This window comes from Pseudorca crassidens, chromosome 8, assembly GCF_039906515.1.
Source record: "Pseudorca crassidens isolate mPseCra1 chromosome 8, mPseCra1.hap1, whole genome shotgun sequence".
In the NCBI taxonomy this organism is placed as follows: Eukaryota; Metazoa; Chordata; class Mammalia; order Artiodactyla; family Delphinidae; genus Pseudorca; species Pseudorca crassidens.
In genome coordinates, this window is record NC_090303.1 from 79,227,926 (window position 1) to 79,253,208 (window position 25,283).

Genomic DNA, 25,283 nt, shown 5'->3' on the forward strand with positions numbered 1-25,283 from the left:
GTGATATCTGACTGTTTAAAAACTTGAAAAAAGAAACCTTACAGGGAGGATAAACAAGTTGTCTGAGGTAAAGATTATGTAGCGAAGAATACCGGGACTTCAAACGAGGTAGACAGAACATGATGATATTGGAAAAACCCGATACTTGTAATTTATTTTTAATTTGTTAATGAAATGAGAATCACCGAAGGCTTTTGCAAAGGAGTATGGTAAAAGTTAGCCTGTAATTTTGAAGGTGATTGCTAGACTAATGTGGGGAGGAAAAAGCAGTAGAGAGATGAATAAAGGTAGATAAGCAAGAAAAAATAAAGGCCAGAATTAGGGTAGACACAACGGAAATGCTAAAAGACAAATCTGAGGAGTACTGTAAAGACAGAATATTGACATTGGCAGCAAAATGGGGCTAGGAGGTAAAAGGGAAAGATAAATGAAAGACGAATGGCCATTACTGGAAGTGATACTAATACAAATAACAAAGTCATTCATTCATTCATCAAGTATTTACTGAACACTTACTTTGTGCCTGAGTGTTACTTCTTGTCAGGCACTCTGCTAGGAGCTCAGAGAGGTACAGGAGCGGGTTTCATGAGATGATGGATTCAGTTTTAAATGTGGAGAGTTTAAGGCATCAGCAGAAGATTCAAGCTGCCAGTTGTAGACAGAGATCTGTAGCTTAGGAGAAGAGTTGGGTTGGAATTATCTGTATGAAGAGAGGTCATACTTGAAGCTGTGGAAAGTGGCAAGATCACCAACACAGAATTTTTCACTGAAGTAGAAAAAAATTCTCAGAAAGAAGAGAGCAAGTTCAAGAACAGACGTGAGAAAATGCCACACTTGGGGTCTGGAGAAACACGAACTATGAGCAAAGAGACGGCAAAAAAAAAAAGAAGGTAATAGAATAAAATAAAAAGAGGAGCGCTGAGATAGCTGCATCAGGGAAAATGAGAAGCATTTACAGAAGCACGGGGACTTGGATATTCCACAGCGTCAACTCTCCCATGAGAGTAAGGAGGGTGGAGCTGGAGAAGGCAATCCATTTCAAGCAGCCTCACCGGCAAGTGCGGAGCTGGGGGCCGAACGGGGGAAATGGTGAGAGGAGTCTGGTGGGGAGGAGAAAGAGAACCATGGAGAGGTAGCTTGACGGGACAATAGTACTTAAGACAATGTAAACTATCCCTTCACATTTTTTTGACCACTCACAAGCCAGGCACTGTTCTAAGTGCTTGATACACACGAATGCGTTTAATCCTTATCACAACTTATGATTTGAGAGAGATACTATCTTATGTCTTTCTTAAGGATGGAGAAATAGAGACAGAACTCGATGCAGAAACTTGCCCTACCTCATCTAGTTAGCAAGTACTACCACTCTGTTATCTTGTGCGGCTAGATGAAGCTTAGGCTTGTGGGAAGAAAGGAAATATAAAGGGGGGAGATGGAATAACGGGTGAGGCAAGGTACAAAGGGGATGAGATAAAGGGCATCTCCTTTATGGGAGGAGCCCCACCTAGCGAAGGTTCCCTGGAACAAGATGGGGAGGAGAGAGGGAGCAAGGTGGAGAGATTTTTAAGGTCAGAGATGCATCGTTGCGGGGGCCTGCATTAGGTGATATTTTGCTCTTTTGGTAAGACAAGAGGTGAGGTCACTGGCTTAGAGTGCTAAAAGGGGATACTTGTTCCTCAAGTGTGGATTAGGGAAGGGGCTGGGAGGAGACTCTACATAAACCCAGTATTTATCTCGCTTTATCGATGAACACTTGTTCCACAGCGGAAAAGCAAGGATCATTAGGTATACACAAACCTGTCAACAAACCCTACCCAGACATCCACATGCATTACAACAGAAATACAGATGACACTTAAGCTGGGCAGACCCTAATACTAGGTGGTACATAAGAACTAAAAGGCGACTTCTAATCTCATAGATTCTCTCTCTCTCTGTTTCAAGTGGCTTTAATGGCAAAAAGAAACATAAAGTGCAACCCACCTAAATCACCGGCATATTGATGTACATTTTTCCTTTGTGGGTTTTTTTTTTCCTCTTGCAAGAAGCATTTGCTATTTAAAATCTGTAACTAGGTGATAATAGCATTTTTCTCTCTTCCCAAGTCACCCCTCCACATTTCACTGTGTGTTTGCAAGTAAAAATACCTGTTGCCATGCACATGAGAGGCGCAGAACGCAAAGCTGTAATGAAGCAGGGTTGGGTCAATGACAGCACCGTTTTCTGAATGCTCCATCAGTTCTGTAAGGTAGCAGAGGTGTCTATAACAGCCCCTCACGCCATAACGGGCACAGTACTCATCCAGCACAAAGACCTGGCCAGGGCTAAACCACCCCTGCAAAAGGAAGAACAGAAATATATATATATATTTTTCTCTTTCTGTACCAGGATTTGCTTTTCTGTAGGCACTCTTAGGCATTATAAGCAGAAGCTGCATTACAGTGTCTTTTGACAATATTTTTAAAATTAGTAGTATGTTTCCTATTGTTTTCTAAAGAGCGAATGTCATCAATTTTGGAACTGATCTGGGCCACTGACAACGTGAAAGCATCCTGTCTTTATTGCCACAGTGAGGCATGGGCAACCTGTTCTCCTCCACTGTCACTCACAATTAGTCAGATTTATTCACAGCATCTAAACTGTCAGTCACAAAGAATGACATTACAAAAAACTTCAATCTCTATATGAATCAATTAAAAAGAGAATGGTAAAGCAGACCTGATAACTGAAATTGCCTAGTTTCCAAAAGCATTTTATAAAGTGAACTAAGAGAATTTCAGTAAGTCTAGCAGTGGTAAACATGTACTACTTGGGTATTTAAATATTTGGGATATTGTTCTCATTCTATTGTCTTTCTATGACCAATACAACAAAGTTAATGTTTTACAGCAGTAGTTTCTGGTTCTCTTGAAATGAGATGTTAGGATGGGTGTGTATGCTTGGCTAACAAGAGAGGGCCAGGTTAGGTAGAGCTGGTTTATAAAATATTTCAGAGGATTATATGGATTAATTTAAGATAAAAAAGAGAAAGAAGGGGGAATGGAGAGTTTTCAAAGGGGGCAGCATAATTGTGCAAGAGAAGGAAAAGAACAGTGAGAAATACAGAAAGATGAGACTGCAATAAAAAATAACTAAAAAGGAAGAGGAGAAAAAAGAAAACCAGAATACTACTTACTGTGGTGATAGTATAGGCACTGTACCAGACATACTATGTATATATTTAATATTTAGAACCATCATGCATAGTAGTTACTATGACTCCATGTTACAGATACAGAAACTAAAGTTCAGAGGTAATCAGTGACTTGCTCAAGACGACAGTGCAAATCCGCTGCTGAGCCATGATTTACATCCAGGGTCATCTTGCGCTCAAACACTCTTTCTAATCACACCTACCCTCTAGGTGCAGTTGAAGACACACTGTAGTGTTCTCCTCATACTTCATATGGCACGTGAGGTCATCCACATAATGAAAACGACTTTTGACAGTTCAGGAACTAACCCCACAGAGTGGAATCCCAGAGGAAAGTGTTCTTATTGATGATCAGTCTACGTGTGCTTGTCCACAGAAAGATACATTAGGGTTTTGTGATGCCTTGTTTTACTCTCCATGTAATCGTAAAGTTTGGGCTGGATTGGGTTTAAGCTACACAATTACTTGTTGAATAATAGGTACTTAAAAAAGAGTCTATAAATGAATTAATGAACCATCAGCATGATCATGGCAATAAATTGTTTAATTTCTTCCTGTCTACTGAAACATCTCTGATGAGCTGACAGCACATCCTGTTTAAAATCTTATTTTAAACAGAGTGTAACTTTACTGCATGCAGCTACCATGCTCAGTAGCCAACAGACTAAGTGGTGATAGAAATAGGGATATTCCAGCTGGAGAAATTCCAGAGGAACTGCCATGAACAAAAATCCTTGGATTTAAAGGTACATACGATTTTTAGGCTATAGTTTAATGCCCACATTCTAAGGAGTCAAGCATTCCTTCTAAATGTAAATTATACTTTGTATCCCGAATTTTGGCTGGTTTAAACACAAAGTAGCAGTTTAGCTACTCGATTTAATGCCTTTTTTTTTTTAAAGGAAATTCAAATTATCTTTGGAGGGTTAGATGAAACTAAAGCTTTCCTCTGTTACATACAGCCCCTGTCATCGTATTATTTATTGCACTGTTCCTTTTCCCTGTCACTTAGATTGTCTTTCTAGGAACAAAAGAGAGACATGAACAGTATCACCATTAGGTGAGCAGAATTTAAACCTTAAAATGTCTGTACAGGTGTTAGTAAATTCTATCACAGAGGTTTTTTATCTTTAGTAAAGCCTTCTATTTTCATTCCACCTTCTCTGGAGGGACTGAGAAACCACAGTTCAGAGTCTGTTCGAGTCCATTCTCCTGTCTATTGAGTGGCACAGCAGTGGTCTTCAAGTGTATAATTTTCAAATTGGGAAGCAATCGATTGGAATCCTTTATCCCTAACTCCAACTATAGTTATTAAATGAGTCAGGGATAATAAAAGGCTGCTGCATAACAAGTATTTCTCACTTTAAAAAATCTTTCACTCTAACCTATAGGGGACGAGATAGACAGATTTGTACTAACCAAGCAAGAATAGGAATCGTTCAGTCTGTGATCCAATGTCTGCCTCTGGAGTATTCTAAAAAGGAAGGCGTGGTCAAGCTTGCAGGGATTCGCAGAAATAAACTCATCCATACCATGTTTCTGAAAACGGTCTGCATCTGTAAATTCAGAAAGGCATGTACATTTATTTTTGTGCTTTAATAACAGGCAAATGCGGTTTTTGAACAACACAAAATGTATGTCTCATGATAACAGATGACTACTTTCCATTACATAAAATATGATGCCACAAATTCAGCATATAACCATAAAATGCAACATTTTTTGGAGCCTAAATAAAAATGACAGGGAAAAATCTGCCAATCATTTGGAATGAAGAAATTCTATTCACATTCAAAGCTACTTCAAATATCCATCACAGGAATCATCTTTTTTCCCCCTAATTTAAGAAAACTTGATGCATTTGAAGTATACATTTACTGAAGGAACTGCCTGGAAAAGAACCCGGGCCTATTTATAAAGAAAACCGACAACGATGGCTAGAAGCCTGCTTTCCAAATGGCAAACTAGGGCAGAAATGAACATACTAGCTTCAGCTGGATCACTTCCAGTCTTTTTTTTGTAGGGAGCTTTTAATGGGACCAACTTTAATGTAGAAATGGCAATGAATGCTCTCAGGCTTCAAGTTTAAGAGACATGAAAAAGGGAGCATCATGTTTGTGCAAATATGCAGACAAAGCACAACGTCCCAAATGGCCCTTCAATCAAAGGCCCAAATTTATTGTTCTTTACAGATTGCATCTTTCAACGCCTATAGACCCTGCGGGTTTATCAAAAGGCAAGCTTTTATGATTGCTTTCATTAATGGTATGTTTTGTCAACGTCTTCAATGTGAGTTATTTACTAAGGAGAGAGAGAGAGAGAGAGCGCCACACACCACCCGAAAGGAGTGCTGGGGTGTTACTACATTAGCTCTGTTAGAGATGTCGCGCATATTGGGCAAGCAATCAGTTATCAAGATAAAAGTGGGCTCTCCTCAGCGTGGTAGAGCTGAGGCTCCATTGTTCCTTAAAATTCACGGATAGATCTCATTACTGGTCATCACAAGAAGCAGAGTCCTAAATGTAAGCTAAATGCAGTTTTTAAAAATCTATATGGTCCAACCCTAAAACTGCAAAGGAAAGGAGACAAAAGCTTATTGATTAAACCCAATTATAGAGTCAGGCTCATAATAAAACTCAATATTGATCTGTGGACATGATGCTAACATAATCAGTCACATTTAGATATTTAGCCCAGATCATATTGATCCATGTCAAGTTCAACTTTCAGCCATATTTGTGGACGGAAGAACTATATAATTCAAGCTGAAGGGTCTTCAGAATCACATGTAAAAAGAAAAGATACACAAACTAATTTATATCTCACATCAGTGACAGATATCAAGAGGTGAATGCAGCAAGCAAGCAATGAATGGCCATTCATCAATGATGTAAGGGATACAGTTATGGTCCCTGGAGAAAGTAGCATATGTATTCTTTTGCATTTAGTAATTACTTATCTGAATGATTAAATACATTACATGTTGTAATTAGTGTTAGTTGCATGAACACTAAACTAAACTGCTTTTCCTGAACTGAGAAATCCAACTTCTCCTGTATTTTATTCTTATGCCTGATAGTCTTTTAATATAAAGTTAAGTATATGATAATGTGAAATAATATCAAATGTGGAGGAAGAATATTGAAAAATGCAAGGCATACATATTATAAAATCAGAAGATTTTGTATTTTAAAGAATTTATCTTAGAATCTTCATCTCTTCATTTGAGTAGAAAAATCTTTTAGTATCACCTTTATGAAATTAAATTACTAGTTTTATAAAACATCTGCTGAATTTTATTCATTATTTCTTTCACCAAAGAAGGTCATAACAAGAAGTTAAAAATAACACCCATTAATGGTTTATGTGTTGAGAAAAGGATATGTAAAAAACTTCAGAGAAAAAAATCCATAATTCTCCTTTTACTATAAAGGTTTGTAGAAAAAAATTCTTATTTTAAAATAATGGGTATACAGTCTTTAAATAAGATACACAAGTTTCTGAAAAAAACTGAGTCTATAGTTCATTCCCATAATTAAATCATATTTTCAAAAATAAAGGTACTTTATGAATTATCTTCCTTATGAAATATAACTCAAAACCATATATTATTTAATGTGAGAAACCTTTCCAAATCACACACATAAAAGGAAAAGTACTTTTCTAGCAAACAGTATTACTGATAAAAATAATATTTATGATAGCAATTTAAGTCACAAACATAGAATGTACATTGACGGTGAAAAAACATACAGGCAAACAAACCTACTAAAATTTTTATTAAAAACAGCAACAACAACCTACAATTTCTTCAGGGCTGTAAATTCTATGAAAGTGAAATGTACTTTCTATGCCATCTGATCAGCACAATTCAAAATATTTTATGTAAATAAACTTCACCATGCACTATTTTACCATTAGTTTCCATGAATTTATGAATAAAAATAAATTAGAAAGGCAATAAATTAGAAAGGTTTCCCTGTGTGGGAAACCTTTCATTTTAAAATCCTCTCATGAACTAAAGTAAAATAGGAAAATAATTATCATTAAAATAGCTAGTGTCTTATTTTTATAAAAGAATATTTTCATAAAGTTTTCTCTTGGCATAACATGTCTTTATTAACTGTGAGGGTAACACAGAGTTATCATCTGGGTCAAATGGAAAACATGCTTTCAATCAATTACATAACCAAATCCAAGGCTTGGAGACTTGCTTTAAAACTGAGTTATACTCGATCATCTTCAATTCATGTTCACCATAACACAGAATTATGGTGATGAGTCTTAAATGGAAAATTATTCATGGCACTAATCAAATGTTCAATGACAACTTAGCTCAGTTCAGTTTGTCTTCTGAAACAATATAAGGAAATCATCGAAAGAAACCAACAAGATAAGAGCTAAAACAATGTACTGTAAAACTGTCATATACTGTGATGATTAACCTGCGGACTAAGTACAGATGTTGGACATGATAAATGAGGGTACTGGTGGAGAGTTTCTATGGTAACAGTTGGATACATGCTCCAGCATCTTTAGGTAGTACTCTCACCAGGTGTGGTAAAAGTGGGTGGAATAAAACCCAAATTGAGAAGGATTACTATTGGCTATAGATTTAAGAAATTATAGAGGCTTTATTCAAATGGGACCTGAAAATTTAAGTTTTTCATTAGGGTAATAGCTATTGGAAGTCAAGAGAAAAGAATAATTAGCAGGTTCACAGTATCAATTTAAACAGTTAACAACGACTTGAAAATAGCTAGCATAGAAAACCATGTGAGGTCTACTAGCAAGCTGGCAGGCCCCACTGTGGTGGGAGGGCTATTTGGTGGGCATTGACCACAGCCAGCTCCTATGTGCTCAGGAACCCAAATCCCAGGAAGGGTACCTAAGTCAGAAATCAGGATGTGAGAAGGGTAAAAATTAACTGAAATGTTTCTCTTTCCTTTGCAACTAATTCTAAGGATGCTACATGTTTTTCTTTTTCTTTTCTTACCTTTCCTTTTCTTTCCTTCCCTTCCCTTCCCTCCCCTTCCTTTCTTTCTTTCTTTCTTTCTTTTTTTTCTTGCTGTTCCTGGTGGTGTGAGAGATTAGGGATATAAAAGGGAAAGGGGAAGAAAAAGAGAGTTGGAGGAAGGGGCAAGAACAGCACGGCACCGTAGAAGAGGAGGCCATTTATCAGTCTTCTGAGACCACTCAGGTGTTTGGTCCCAGGCCTGGGACTCCAGTACCAAAAGGACTAAGAAGACGGTGCTGCTAGCTAAGAGCCTGTCTTCTCTGCAAAACCTTGAGCTCAACTAAGCAGCAAATGAACCTTTGAAATACAATAACTTGTTTTAAAATTATCCTATGTTCAGGAGTTTGCCTGTAACTGCATTTACCACTACCCACCCCAATTAGAATTTCCTTTTAGCACCAACTCTCACTGAGCTTGAAAATTTACAGCAAGTTAAAAGTGGCACAGAGAAGTACCACTTCTCTTTTTAGAGCACCCATATAGACTTCAATAGGAAAAGTTTAAATGTTTTAAAATTTTATGTAGATTATCTTGTTGGTATGTTCACGTACATATGGTTTATGCTGAAGACCTAACAATAAAGGTTGGTACATATATTCATGAGGGGTCTGTTCATGCCTCTATTATTGACCCAAATAATTTCTTAGCTTGTTTTCGTTAATTGATTAAAAATGAATGTATGGATTTACACATCTTACTTTCTGCAGCAAATAACAAATAAATAATACTTATATATGATGACAATCTTAATCAACACATACAGACCTATAATCATAGGCAAAGTACACATATTCAACATTTATTTGAAATAATATATTCAATATAAAGTAGGATATATTTTACTGATGAAGGGTGAAATTTAACTTATTAGATCAATCAGGAGAATTCACTTATAAAGTTAAATAAGTTTACAGTCTGATTTAAGAATTTTTTAAAAGTTTGGCTAAAATTGAAAAGAAGGTAAGTACTCTGGTTCATTTTTGACATTGATTTATTATTGAAAGTCAACTAGTACTGTGTTGTATTGTATTATGTAACATACACATTATATGTGTGAGAGGAAAATGAAAAAAAGAAAAAGGTGCTTGCATAGTATTTTGTTTGGGGACAGCAAAGAAGGACAGTTTAAACAACGTCATCCATCTGGCAAGAGGCAGACTGAAGCAGAAAAACTCAACAGTACTCCCCCAACCTCACTCCAATTTACCCTTTTCCTTAGAATTTCTGTAGACCTTGAAAGTCAAAGAAATATGGATGTAGAACAGATACACTTACTGGATAAATCTATAAATACACACCATTATATATACTCTTTAAAAGATAATAAGGTTGTATCCTAATAAGTTAGATTTCATAAATTTATTATTTTGATCTGACTATCCCTAACCATTTGGTATGCTTGGATTTAAAAATGAGCTTTTCTTTTTAAAGTTATAACATAGATTGTAGAAATTCAGGCAAGAGAGGCAATGAATTAGCAACCAATCCCTCCAATTAAACGCATCCACTGTAAATATTTTAGGTATCATTCTACATATATTTAAAAATCTTTTTTAATAGAGTGAAAAGAGCATCACATATATAATTTAGCATTTTTCTACTAAACATTACAGAGAATTTTTTGCATGCTGTTGTTAACACCTTCATAGCCGTTTCCTTTATGCCCACATGAATGATAGATATGAGTTTGTTTCTACTTTCCTGTTGTGGCAAAAATAAACATTTCTGTTTCATAAATGGTAAAGTTAATGTAAATATTCCAGGTTTGCCTAGAAAGCAGTATCATGATACCATAAACAAGATCATGATATTACTTTAAAAAATCTTATCATTATATGACAAATCCACAGCCAACATCATACTCAATGGTGAAAACCTGAAACCATTTCCTCTAAAATCACAAACAAGACAAGGATGCCCACTCTCACCACTATTATTCAACATAGTTTTGGAAGTTTTAGCCACAGCAATCAGAGAAGAAAAAGAAATAAAAGGAATCCAAATCAGAAAAGAAGAAGTAAAACTGTCACTGTTTGCAGATGACATGATACTATACATAAAGAATCCTAAAGATGCTACCAGAAAACTAGTAGAGCTAATCAATGAATATGGTAAAGTAGTGGGATACAAAATTCCTGCACAGAAATATCTTCCATTCCTATATACTAATGATGAAAAATCTGAAAGAGAAATTAAGGAGAAACTCCCATTTACCACTGCAGCAAAAAGAATAAAACTAGGAATAAAACTAGGTTTATTCCTACCTAAGGAGTAAACCTAGGAATAAACCTACTTAAGGAGACAAAAGACCTGTATGCAGAAAACTATAAGACACTGATGAAAGAAATTAAAGACAATACAAACAGATGGAGAGATACACCATGCTATTGGATTGGAAGAATCGACACTGTGAAAATGACTATACTACCCAAAGCAATCTACAGAGTCAATGCAATCCCTATCAAACTACCAATGGCATTTTTCACATAACGAGAAGAAAAAATTTCACAATTTGTATGGAAACACAAAAGACCCCGAATAGCCAAAGCAATCTTGAGTAAGAAAAATGGAGCTGGAGGAATCAGGCTCCCTGACTTCAGACTATACTACAAAGCTACAGTCATCAAGACAGTATGGTACTGGCACAAAAACAGAAATATAGCTCAATGGAACAGGATAGAAAGCCCAGAGATAAACCCACGCACAACTGGTCACCTTATCTTTGATAAAGGAGGCGACAATGGAGAAAAGACAGCCTCTTCAATAAGTGGTGCTGGGAAAACTGGACAGCTACATGTAAAAGAATGAAATTAGAACACTCTTTAACACCATATACAAAAATAAACTCAAAATGGATTAAAGACGTAAATGTAAGGCCAGACACTATAAAACTCTTAGAGGAAAACACAGGCAGAACACTCTATGACATAAATCACAGCAAGATCCTTTTTGACCCACCTCCTAGAGAAATGGAAATAAAAACAAAAATAAGCAAATGGGACCTAATGAAACTTAAAAGCTTTTGCACAGCAAAGGAAACCATAAACAAGATGAAAAGACGACTCTCCAAATGGGGGAAAATATTTGCAAATGAAGCAACTGACAAAGGATTAATCTCCAAAATATACAAACAACCCAATCCAAAAATGGACAGAAGACCTAAACAGACATTTCTCCAAAGAAGATATACAGATTGCCAACAAACACATGAAAGGATGCTCAATATCACTAATCATCAGAGAAATGCAAAGCAAAACTACAATGAGGTATCACCTCACACTGGTCAGAATGGCCATCATCAAAAAATCTACAAACAATAAATGCTGGAGAGGTTGTGGAGAAAAGGGAAACCTTTTGCACTGTTGATGGGAATGTAAACTGATACAGCCACTATGGAGAACGGTATGGAGGTTCCTGAAAAAGTAGAACTACCATACGACCCAGCAATCCCACTACTGGGCATATACCCTGAGAAAACCATAATTCAAAAAGAGTCATGTACCACACTGTTCATTGCAGCTCTATTTACAATAGCCAGGACATGGCAGCAACCTAAGTGTCCATTGACAGATGAGTGGATAAAGAAGATGTGGCACATATATACAATGGAATATTACTCAGCCATAAAAAGCAACGAAACTGAGTTATTTGTGGTGAGGTGAATGGACCTAGAGTCTGTCATACAGAGTGGAGTAAGTCAGAAAGAGAAAAACGAATGCTGTATGCTAGCACATATATATGGAATCTAAAAAAAAAAAAGGTTTTGATGAACCTAGGGGCAGGACAGGAATAAAAACACAGACATAGAGAATGGACTTGAGGCCACAGGGAGGGGGAAGGGTAAGCTGGGACGAAGTGAGAGAGTGGTATGGACATATATACACTACCAAACGTAAAATAGATAGCTAGTGGGAAGCAGCCGCATAGCACAGGGAGATCAGCTCGGTGCTTTGTGACCACCTAGAGGGGTGGGATAGGGAGGCTGGGAGGGAGACGCAAGAGGGAGGGGATATGGGGATATATGTATACATATAGCTGATTCACTCTGTTATACAGCAGAAACTAACACAACATTGTAAAGCAGTTATACTCTAATAAAGATGTTACAAAAAATCCCATCATTACAAAAAATTTAATGTAGTGAAGCAAAAAAGTATCATAAAAATACTTACCCTTACCAGCTATATAGGTCAGCAAAGAAATGAAAAACATATTTAAACATTTAAATAAATGTTTAGAAACGTTTATTTCGAGTCATTTTAATTTCATGTTATTTTCTCAGTTTCCACTAATGACTCTAAAAGTTGTTCTTCCGAGAGATGATCAAGAAAGAGAAAAAGAAATAATACAGAAGCCAAGGAAGGGAGGAAAATACTAAAGGGAAAACTACTCTCTGGGGCAGTCAAGTCGCATCTCTGATGAAGGTCATGGTCAGTAGCTCATTTGGATGAGATAGAAACAGATTTTTCTTTCTTCTTTCCTTTTCTTTCTTTCTCTCTCTTTTTTTTTTTTTTTCTTTTTTAAAGAAAGGTAAAACAGCATGGTCTGCTCTGACAGAAAACTTTACTAAGAGCCTGGAATACAAGAAAGCTCTTAACGCGACTGGAACAGTTTGGCTTTTTAGAACAAATTTAGCTTTTTTAAAACAAGTTTAGCAAGGGGCTAGAAAATTCAGTTCCACTTAGCCTGATCAACACTCCCTTGACAACACGTTGTTATCTAATAGAAAGGTTTTGCTAGAAAGAAATTATACGGCTATCCGAATAAACTGATTATTAGATCCTTGACTCAGTAATTCTGTATCATGTAGTCATGATATCAATGTTCTAGACCAGTGGTTCCTGTCCACTTTTCTTGCCATTGTGTGTAAGATGGTTGATATCCTTTATGATACCAGCACACTCCTTGGGTATTCCTTGCACACAAGATGTAAAGAAAAAATACTGGAACACAAGTGAATGAGGGAAACATTTTCACAAAAATAATTTTCAAGTCACCGTAACTCGGCAGTTCTCAAATGGGGGTAAACCTTCTCCACCTTTTCCCCTGTCCCCTGGAACATTTGACAATGTCTAGAGATATTTTTGGTCGTTAGACCTGGGCGGGGGGGGGGGGGGGGGGGGGGGCGGGCAGTGCGATCAGGTGCTACAGGAAGCTAGTGGGTAGGAGACAGGGATGATGCTAAACATCCTATAATACACAGGACAGCCCTCCCCGCAACCCCTGAAACAGAGAATTATTTGGCCCAAAAGGATAGTCTTGCTGAGATTGAGAAACACTGCTCTAACGAAGAAAACAATCACTCTGCTTCTGATTAAGACAGTGTCATTAAAAACAGATTAAACTTCCTACCTGAAACAACTAAAGATTCATGTAAAAATATTTTTTAAAATGTTCTCAAAATTTTGGACATCGTGCAACATAGGAGAGTGATTCCTAAGAGGTGGGGAAACAAATGAGATGAGCCTTTTAGTTGCCCCAGGTTAATGCCAGGAGAAACTTTCAAAGCTGTGGCTCAGGGAAGGAGAACCCAGGGAGAGCCAGTGGTCTCCCTGAGTTGAAAAGATGGAGTTGACAGTTCAGGAAGGCCAAGGCTGCTGGAGTTTGCAGGAAAGACTACTGTTCCCTCTCGCTGCCCCACTTTGTATTCAAATGAATACTGACCACCTCACGCAAGGGAGGCAACAATATGAGGATGGGGAAAGAACCACCCTAAAGGATTAGACGGGCCAATGCCCCAGATTCACACAGAGCTTGGAGCAGTGCTTGTTCCCAACAGCCAGAAAATAAAACCTCAAATTTCATTGGTCAGCAGTTGGGGTCTTTAAGAATAGTCTTGGTCCAGAACTGGGGACAATTAACCAAAACCACACCAAGGCTGGGCTTCCCTTGTGGCGCAGTGGTTGAGAGTTAGGCGGCACGGGTTCGTGCCCCGGTCCGGGAAGATCCTACATGCCGTAGAGTGGCTGGGCCCGTGAGTCATGGCCGCTGAGCCTGCGCGTCCGGAGCCTGTGCTCCGCAACGGGAGAGGCCACCACAGTGAGAGGCCCGCGTACCGGAGGGGGAAAAAAAAAAAAAAAAAAAACCTACACCAAGGCACATTATAATCAAATTGCTCAAAACCAGTGATTAAGAGAAAATCTTTAAAGCAGCTTGAGAAAAAAACCACATTATATACAGAGGAAGAAACAAAAATGATAGCACATTTCTCATCAGGAGAAAAAAAAGCAAGTTAGCAGAGAGTGGAGCAAAGTCTTTAAAGTACTGAAAAGAAGCATTTTTCCAAGTGAAGGTAAAATAATGACATTTTCATATAGAAAAAAGCTGAAAGCACTACAGAAAAGTCAAAGGAAGTCCTTTCAGAAGTGAACTATCTCTATAAGAGAATACAGAGTGCTAGGAATGGTAACTACACGGTTGAGTATACAACATTTGCTCTTATTATTTAAATTTCTTTAAAAGGTAATTGACTGTTTAAGGCATAATAACAATATCAATGTATTGTGGGGTTTACAACATTTGTAGAAGTAAAATGTATGACCAGAAGTGTGCAGGGGCCAGGAAGGGAGATATGGAAGTATACAATTGTGAGATGCCTATACTACGTATGAAGCACCAGCATCACTTGAAGATGGATCGGGATAAGTTTAAAGGTGTACACTTCGAAGCCTAAAGCATGCAGGAATCTGGAGTTGAGCTCATATTCCATCTTTATTTGGCCTAAAGTACCTTTGTTTAAGATGTCTAAATGTAATACTATCGGGTGTCTAAAAAAGAACAGAAAATAGTTATTTGCTGCATGAAAAGTATGAGAAGAGAGAAGAAAACAATGAATGTCAAAATGCTGCTCCCTGGAGAAGAATCTTGAGAGTAGAAGGGTGTTGAATGAAAAGTTCCAATTTGAGCTTACAGTTAAAGACAAACTGATTTATTATATTACAGAAGGAACGAGAGAAGTTTTAAAAAGGAGTATAACAAGTGAAAACATTTGGTTTAATGATTATTAAAGCTACATTTGAAAATGTTTCTATCATTATTACATAATTTGTTATTAATTACTTGTAAATTAAAATGAAAAATTTAGTTCTTAATGATTTACATTAGCATTGAGAAAATGGCATGAATATAAAGGTATCTAGAAAAAGAAAGTTGCCTTGATGACTTTTTTTTTCCGACCTACAACAGAAAGTAGGCCTATTATCCTTTTGGTTTGTTAGGAACAACTCTAGAAAGTTATGGTCCATCATTTTGGTATTCTGGAATCTTAATGCCAGTTTGATTTTGCAATACTTTTCCCATTTCAATAGAACACGTAAGTTAAAATTACAGTAAGTTAAAATCAATTTTCTTTTATGCTCTTGAGATTCCCAGAGACATCCCAGTGCTTGGCAAATTCATGACTGGAAATCATAGGCACCATTTATTCCAGGTTTGTCTGAAAAATTAGATAACTGATTCTATGACTACTAAAATGAACTATTCTTATTCAATTAGGAATCAGTTAATGATGTAAACTATAATACTGAACAAATTTGACTCAGGCAATTTTATATCTTATTAAGGTTATTAATTGATAATCAAATTATTTTTCAACAAAACTTACAAAGTTGAGCATCTGCATGGAGAGTTCCTCCTTTAGGATTCAGCTTCTGGGCCTGAACTGCAGGAATGGGTTTGTACGATTGACCTGTGGCCCTATACATGGCCTGAACCCACAATATTCTATCCTGTTCATCCTCACTTGCAAATATTACAGTGTCTCCTTCTTTAACAGCATTGAAGAACATCTGACCACCCTGAAGGCCTGTGGAGGAAAAACAAAGACATTGTTTAAAATGTACACAATTGGCAGATTTTGAGCTCAATGCCTTGAATCATTTTCAGTTGAGGATCAAATCCAGAATCCAAGAATTGAAGGAAAACAATAAGGCGACGCTACACACTTCCATATCACTTTGGAAATTAAAATTAGCTTAGGGAACCGTTCGTAACAAAGCAGCATTCTGCAAGACATACAAACCTACCCCAAAGGAATGTACAGCAAAGTCTGATATTCCATGCCGGGGAAGAACGTCATTATCTGCCGGCACATTCCTCATTCTATATGCAGGAGATATATATGACCAGTTTAGCAGTAAAAAAAATACAGCCAAGACAAAAATGATACTTACGTTGCAAGGAATTTTACTTTTGCAAAATTCTTTCACAGAGAAGATATTTTGCATTTTAAGTGATGGATCGGTGAATGGGATCACTGACTTCTATTTTTACTCTATAATAATTTCTTAATCTATTCATTAGTATCTCTATATTTCTTAACCTCACTTTATTAATTTCATTAATCTCCATATATTCATTCATTCATTCATTCACTTATTCATTCACTCACTCATCTCAAGCACTGAGTGTCCAGTACTATACACAGCATTAATATATTAGGAGGGAGGGAGAGAAGTACAAGAATGTGACGCTGGGGAGAAAATTAGTAGTATATAATATACAGTTATTCATTAGCTATTTCTTTCCCTGTTTCTGTCTCTTGTACCTTTTGCTTTTCAGTAAAGAAGTTTCTGAAAGCACTGCTGATATTTCTCATATAATTTCCCCGTTACAGTAACTTTCACATATTTCATCCTTGTACTGAGATAACAGAGATAATGAGTTATGGCTAAAACTAAGTAGCCTCATAAAGATATAATTCAAATCCTATCAAATCTTGTCTAGGTATATAAATGGAAAATGTACCATTCACTGAATGGAGTTTGAAATGGAGAATAGACACAGGATATTTATGACAATTTCATGAATACATGAGAGGCAGGGAAAGTGATTCAACTAAGAATTACCTGGGTGGGGATCTGTGTAATCCACAGTGTATCCTTCAAGCTGCATTAATTCTTGTGGTTCAGACTTTTTTTCTCTATAACTGCACATAGCAAAGGTGTATTGGCTAACCTGCATGAGAAAAAAAGTTTACATATTGGTTACATTAATTTTTTTTTTTTTTGCGGCACGCGGGCCTCTCACTGCTGTGGCCTCTCCCGTTGCGGAGCACAGGCTCCGGACGCGCAGGCTCAGCGGCCACGGCTCACGGGCCCAGCCTCTCCGTGGCGTGTGGCATCTTCCCGGACTGGGGCACGAACCCGTATCCCCTGCATCAGCAGGCGGACTCTCAACCACTGTGCCACCAGGGAAGCCCCTACATTAAATTTATCTTCTAGTTTTTTTTTTATCAGAAGACTCTTTGACCAAAAAAACCCCCAAACATATGATCTGCATATAAATTATTAAATGTTCACATTTTTTTAAACCTTGCTCAGAGATTAAGCATCTTTCATTTATCAGCTTGCAGTTAGGCCTTTCATGCCTATGACCCAGCATTTCACAGTTTGATGACCTGCTGGCCAAGATTCCATGAGCTATTTGTTAACAGAAGAGCCATAAAAAAAAATAGTTGTGTTAAAAATAAGTTTGGGACCATAAAACTTCTAGAGGGAGACATAAGCAGAACACTCTGACATAAACTGCAGCGATATTTTTTTTGATCTGTTTCCTAAAGCAGAGGAAATAAAAGCAAAAATAAACAAATGGGCCTTAATTAAACATAAGCTTTTGCACAGCAAAGGAAACCATCTACAAAATGAAAAGAACCTACTGAATAGGAGAAAATATTTGCAAATGATATGACCGATAAGGGATTAATATCCAACATAAAAACAGCTCATACAACTCCATATCAAGAAAACCAAACCGCCTGATTAAAAAAGTGGGGAGAACACTTGAACAGAAAAGAACACTTGAATTTTTCCAAAGAGGACATGCAGAGAGCCAACAGGCACGTGACAAGATGCTCAACATCGTTAATCATTAGGGAACTGCAAATCAAAACCTCAGTGAGGTATCACTTCACACCTGTCAGAATGGCTATCTTCAAAAAGACCACAAACAAAAATGTTGGAGATGATGCGGAGAAAATGGAACCCTTGTGCACTGGTGGTGGGAATGTAAATTGGTGCAGCCACTGTGGAGAACAGTATGGAGGTTCCTCAAAAAACTAAAAATAGAACAACCATATGACCCAGCAATTCTACTCCTGGGTATATATCTGAAAAAAAAAAACCCACACACAAAAACCCACTAATTCAAAAAGATACATGCACCCCAATGCTCCTAGCAGCATTATTCACAATTGTCAAGGTATGGAAGCAACCTAAGGGTCCAGAAAGAGATGAACAGACAAAGAAGATGTGGTTTATATACACAATAGAATACTACTCAGCCATAAAAAAGAATGAAAATTTGCCATTTGCAGCAATATGGATGGACTTGGAGGGCATTATGCTAAGTGAAATAAGGCAGAAAAAGACAAACACTGTATGATATAATTTACAGGTGGAATCTAAAAAATACAACAAACTAATGAATATAACAAAAAAAGCAGCTGTCTCACAGATACAGAGAACAAACTAGTGGTTACCAGTGAGGAGAGAGAAGGGGGGAGGGGGAGGGGATTAAGAGGTACAAAATACTATGCATAAAATAAGCTACAAGGTTATATTGTATAACACAGGAAGATAGTCAATATTTTATAATAACTATAAATGGAGTATAACCTTTAAAAACTGTAAATCACTATATTGTACACCTGTAACTTACATAATATTGTACATCAACTACACTTCAATTAAAGAAAAGTTTGGGAATCATCAGGTTAAATAAAGACAAACAGGCTTCTTTTACTGCAGGTTCTTTACGGCCTTTAATATGCTAATACACATTGTGAATCTCCAAGAATGAGACATATTACGAGCATTCTCAAACATACAATCATGGAACCACATTTTCAAGCACACATATTTCAAGACTTAACCAAAGTAAGAAAGATCTTAATAAGTGTTGGAAATTTATTGGGCCACATAGCCAACCCCACAGGAAGGTCCAGGGTGGAGTTAAGGTTTTAGGCAGCCAGGGACTCAACATGGCCAAGGTCTGCTGTCTCTCTGCTCTGCTTCTCTTGAGGAACTGGCTTCATGTTCTTACCCTGAAGTCTCACCGGGCTAGAATCATAGCTGCCAACAGCTCTGCAGCCACCTCTGATTGCCTCAGCTTAGGTGTAAGGCCGTATGTGGACCATTCACTGTGGCCAAGGGGCAAAAGTACCACTGTTAGCCCAGTCTGGGTCTGTGGCAAAGACTACTGAATGCTACAATGGGCAGGCTCTTAGAAGTTCCCCCAAAGCAGTGGGGGGGAGGTGCTGCTCCGAGCAGGAGAAAAAGATGTCTGGTGGATTGATACCTAATTGCAAAATTTCCTACAACACAGGTTTCCAGGGAAGACACTTTGCTTAATGAGAGTTCCCTTTCCCACTTTTGAACAGAAATTAAAACTAAGGAAACATAAGCACACCTTTCAGTAGATGAAGATTACTTAAAGAGGACTGAAAAAGGAACTAATTAGGAAAGAAAAAAAATAGATTACATGAACTAACACTAAAATTAAGAACGTCTCCTCATTAAAGGATACCCTGAAGAAAGTAAAAAGGTGTATGCAAAGTATATATTCAACAAAGAACTAATATCAATGTGCGGTGATTTGTAGATAAGAGCAAAAACTGAGGTTACTTGGAGAAGAGGAAATTCTGCCTCAAGACTGCAGCATTAACTCCTGCCTGAGTTTCTAGCCTGCTGGCCTTTCTGGAGAACCCTGACTGATACCAAAAGACTTATGATGGATTATGAACACTTGATCCAGCCAATTTCCTTCCAGGAACTTACCCAAGGAAACAAATGGACAAATACTCAAAGATGCATGTGCAGTGTGTTCACGGCAGCACTGCATATGAGAAAAAACTGGAAAAACCAACAGTGGTTTGATTAAATACATTATGGTATAACCACACAGGAGTATAATGCCATACAGCCACTGAAAGAAATATGACGTTTTTTTTTTTTTTTCTGGACATGAAACTATTTCTAAGATATAACATGAAGAGTGGATTTAAAAAATGTAGAGTGTGCTTTTTTTGGTAAACACTCTATATACATATGAATAGAAGGCTGTATACTGAAACTATAAATAGTGATTATTATTAGAGAGTACATTTATAGGTCATTTAAAGTTACTTTTTTCAGTGTTTAAAGTTTTTTTTCAAAGAATATTAATTACTTTATAATGAGACTTTTTCTATTTTGGGAAAAAAACCAAAGCCTTGTTTGGGAACAGCGAGTCCAATAACTTGAGACACTTGCAGTTCTTACTACTCTTAGACTTCCTTTTCTTTTTGCTTTCCGTATCTTATAGATGGCCAATGAATCCACTTTCTCACCTGCATATGCCTAAGGCTTACAGATGAAACCCACTGGCTCCCATCGGAGCTTCAGTTTCTTTGTGTAAAAAGGTATGACTGTGGGTGTTTCTTTAGGGGGTGTTGGTAAGTGGTAAACTGTAACATTATACTTCCATTATTTATTCTGAAAAGCAACTCACTCTCTTACTTAACTTAGTCCAAAATCCCACCATTCTTCCATAAAGTGATTTAACATAGTGTTAGCTTAAAAATATTATGAAATATTTCAAGCGTAAAAAACATGATAATATATTAACATGTATATACCCCCCATTCAGCTTTGTTCAATCATAACTTCTTATACATATATATACATATATATATACACATATATATATGTATATATATGCTTTAAGCCCCCACCCCCGACCCCAGCTCCTTCGGACAGAAAAAGTTAATGCCTACATATTACACCTACTCAAACCCATTTCCTTTTCTCTCTCCCCAGAGGTAATCATTATGCTGAATTTTGTGTTTATTATTTCCACTCATGCTTTAAAACTTTTATTTTACATGTAAGTTCTTGTAGGTTTCTGGACCTAGTTCCAACCTGTGTGTGGGGAGAGGGTGAGGGGTGGTTTCTGTACCACCACCAAACAATGCTCTGGACAGCAGCTGGTTTTCCTACAACTTAACTCAATTGTGATACTATCTGCCAGGAGATAGCATCAGATTCCACAGGTGAAGGGTTCAGTCTGAAAAGCTTGCCCTCCCACTCCCCCTACTTGAGATGCCAGTTGCAAGCCTAGGTTGTTTACCTGTGCTCTGGTCAACCGGTTACAGACTGGAGGTTCCCATGACCCCCTCCTGTACTTCAGAGGCCAGTTGCAAGTCCAAGCTGTTACCTGTACTTCTGACCAAATGGCTATAGATCAGAGGTTCCCAGTATTGCCCCACACACCCCCTCGGGTTCAATTAATTTGCTAGAGAGACTGATAAAACTCAAGAAACCCATTTATTTACTAGATCACAGGCTTATTATAAAAGAATATAACTCAGGAAATGCCAGATGGAAGAGATGCATGGGGCGAGGTATGGAGAAACAGTGAGGAGTGTCCATGCTCTCTCCCAGCACTCCATTCTCCCCAGATCTCCATGTGTTCACCAACCTGGAAGCTCTCTTGAACGCCCTCCTTTTGGGTTTTTGAAGCTTCATTACATCGACATGATTGATTAAATCACTGATCACTGGAGATTTATTCAACCACCAACCCCTCTCCCTGCCCCAGAGGTCAGGGTGGGTGGGACTGAAAGTTCCAGCCCTCTAATCCTGTGGTTGTTTCTCCTGACAACCAGCCTAAGGTGCTTCCCAAAGTCACTGCATCAACATAACACCTTTATCACTCTCATTACTTAGGAAACTCTCAGGGTTTTAGAAGCTCTGTGTTAGAATGGGGATGATGGCCAAATATCTATTTCTTTTGCTTTTAACTCATCTCCTAAGTGTAGAAAACTGAGTGCTTTGCTTCTATCACCAGCTCCCATCTTACAAAGCAGTGCTCATTATATGCTAATTCTACCTTATTTTAGTAATAAATAAGGTAATACTTAATTATACTTAAGTATACTAAGTATACTTAATACTTAGTATTAAGTAATACTAAATATTACTGTACTAATACTATTATTAATATACTAATATTAACATTTAGTCAGAAAATATTCATTATCAAATATGTTATCTAGTCAATATTTATTTGCCCTTGTCCTTTTCTTTTTTTAATTTTTATTTATTTATTTTGGCTGCGTTGGGTCTTTGTTGCTGTCTGTGGGCTTCCTCTAGTTGCAGCGAGCAGGGGCTACTCTTGTTGCGGAGCACGGGCTCTAGGCACGTGGGCTCAGTAGTTGTGGCACACGGGCTTAGTTGCTCCGCGGCGTGTGGGATCTTCCTGGACCAGGGAAGGAATCTGTGTCCCCTGCATTGGCAGGCAGATTCTTATCCACTGCTCCACTAGGGAGGCCCTCGCCCTTGTCTTTACCCATATTTTGTTTGTGACCATTACTTCTTGAATTACACTCCATCATTCTGAGTTCAATTTCCTTCTTCCTTCCTTTCAGCAAAAGCTGAGTCAGTTTTTCTTTTTCTTTTAAAATGTCTTTAATTCTCCCTTACTTATTAATGATGGTTTAGTTGGTTATATATAGTATTTTAGGCTAGTAATCTTTCAGCACTTTGAAGATACTACCCCATTGTCAGAAGGCTTATATATCTAAGTTGAAAAGTCTGATGGAAATCCAGTTGTGGTTCCCTTGTAGTTAATCTGCCTTTTCTCTCTGGTTTCTCTTAAATGTTCTCTTTATCTCTGTTGTCCTGCAGTTGCGCTGCAAAACTTCTACTTTTATATTTACCGTAGTTAGTATTTGTTGTATTTCTTATATCTGATAATGCATGACTTGTATCAATTTTAGAATCTTGTTCAGTATTTTTTCAAAGGTTGCATCTGCCCCATTTTTCCTGTATACTGCCTTTTCTTCCAATTCTATCAGAAGTATCTTGAAACTGTAGATTCTTTCCTCCACATCTTTTAACCTCTTTACATGTTTCATGTTTCTGCATTTCTGTATGCTGAATTCTGAGTTATTTCTTCAGATTATAACTAATACGCTATCATTAATTACATCACTAACTTTCTCTTCAGATGTGTCTAACCTACTGTTTAACATGTCCAATAAGGGTGTAATTTCAATGACTGCTTTACATTTTTAGTTAGTAGCTGTGCATAGTCCCTTTCCAAACCTGCTTGTTTATTATTTCATAGTGTTACATTCTTTTCTGTTGTTGTTTTGTTCTTTTCTTACACTTCTGAACCCACTTATAAATTTCAATGCCTTAAATACAATTATTTTATAGTTTATATATGTGATATTTCTATTACTGAAATTCTTGGGGGTGCAAATAGTTTATTATTCTATAATTTTAAATTACGAGCTCATATCCAGCACAGTTTTATCTGTAGATCTCTTATAAAGCCTAGGTTAAGGGATCATTTCTCTAAAAAAAAAAATTTTTTTTTAATGCCAGATGCCTCAGATGTATCACCAATCCAGAAGTACTTTTTTATGTTAATTTCTTAACTTGGATGTTTCCCTTATATTTGGAGAAATAAATTAGAACTTCAAAACTTTCTAAGTCAAGGCTAACAGTTACATTCTCAGGCATCTATTTTACTCCACATTCCAAACCTAAGGCCAAACAGAAATTTACCAGCCTGAGGGCAGGCTTTTTCTAGTCTACCATTTCCCTGAAATCTAACTCTTTTACGTTCTTTAGGAGAAAGTCTCTGTTCCAAATTCCCACTTTGAGAATGCCTCAGGGTATGTTTTCTTTCTCTTGAACAATAAAATCCCTAGCCCCTGACAGACCAACATCAATATCCCTTGTCCCATACCCCAGCCCCAGGACAGCCACAACGTCAACTCACAAGCTTCACTATTTGGTCCCTGAGGTTTTCCTTTCTTCTTACAGTTACGTATGTAAAAAGATGTGTATTATATCATATTTCTAGATGTTTGCCATAAAATAATTCTTAGCATTATTTTTATGACTAGCCAACACCACCAATTTAAACCCTTTGGCTAACTCTCGATTCTAATTTTGTTTTATGGAGTTTCTGAATAGTAGGTCTAAGTTTTATATGCATGAGAGAGACTATACGTGTCTTTTTCACCACATTCCAGGAAAAAAAAAAATCTATGATGGATAGTATATAAAACCAAACATATGTTCAAATTTGTCTTATAATTAAAACATAATTATTAGACACCAGAGACTATTCCAAAGTCATCATTTTGTGATCAATTATTAACAAAATAGAACTATTTATTAAGCAAATCATTCATGTTTTCCATTTCATTCTTTTGGAGAGTCTTCAAAACCTGACTAAAAGAAAGTCTCCTGACAAATCACCACAGGAACGATCTGGAACCCGCTGGGAGAGAGGTCTGCTTCCTTGCAAGGGTTAGCAACAATCTCCAGTAATTACTAGCTGGAGTACAAGCAACCACTGCATCTGCTACTCCAGACAGGCTATCCGGCAAGACTCGCCCACTTCTATGCATTTCTTCACCTGAACTGCCGAGCAGGAAAATACCACCTTCGTCTTTAAAATCCCACTTTCCATGTATTTCTTTATCTAGTAAAACCCTACTCCCCCTTCCAAGACCCTGACAAACGTGTCCCCTTTACCTTTCTAACTGCATTTCCTGTGTGTTGTTCCCTGTTCTTGCCTCACTGGCTCCTACACTGTCTGGCATATAGTCCCTGCCTTTTAATTTCTCCACGAAATCCAACTTATTTCAGTTCGATAAATATTCTATGAAGCCACATTTGAAAACGTATTCTATCTGAAAGTACAAATCACATACTTATCTTGTTAAAAAAAAATAATACTAATAATCCAGCAGCCCAAATTACCCAACGTGTACTTAAATGGATCCTCCACTACTTGGCACACAAATGATATTTGAGTTTTTGAATGTCGAACACTCCACTTAAAATGTTCAGGAAATAATAAACATGAGGCCAAATTCATTCCTTCATCTAAAGAGCCTGTCTTGAGTACCCATTATGTGATGGGCACACCTGTGAGGGCCACGGGGACCCAGATCTTACTCCTTCAGGATACACAGCTGTGATGTGACCACAGTCATCAAAATGCTAAGAAAATGCAGGAAAAACAAAGTGAAACAACAGATAATATAGCAAAAAATAATATGGGAAACAA

General features: G+C 37.3%; 1 protein-coding gene across 23 annotated transcripts in view; it reads right to left on the minus strand.

The window, feature by feature from the left end:
* The window catches only part of CADPS2 (calcium dependent secretion activator 2), a 483,200-nt gene that overhangs the window by 158,035 nt on the left and 299,882 nt on the right, over positions 1-25,283 (minus strand). For 16 of the 23 annotated variants that reach the window (XM_067746860.1, XM_067746861.1, XM_067746863.1 and 13 more), the window contains exons 10-13: positions 17,060-17,168; positions 15,808-16,017; positions 4,616-4,752; positions 2,151-2,338 (exon numbers count right to left, since the gene is read on the minus strand). In XM_067746860.1, coding sequence (XP_067602961.1) covers positions 2,151-2,338; positions 4,616-4,752; positions 15,808-16,017; positions 17,060-17,168 — 644 coding nt within the window. The remainder of the gene's footprint in view (positions 1-2,150; positions 2,339-4,615; positions 4,753-15,807; positions 16,018-17,059; positions 17,169-25,283) is intronic. The other 7 variants (XM_067746859.1, XM_067746870.1, XM_067746874.1 and 4 more) reach the window with 1 other exon arrangement.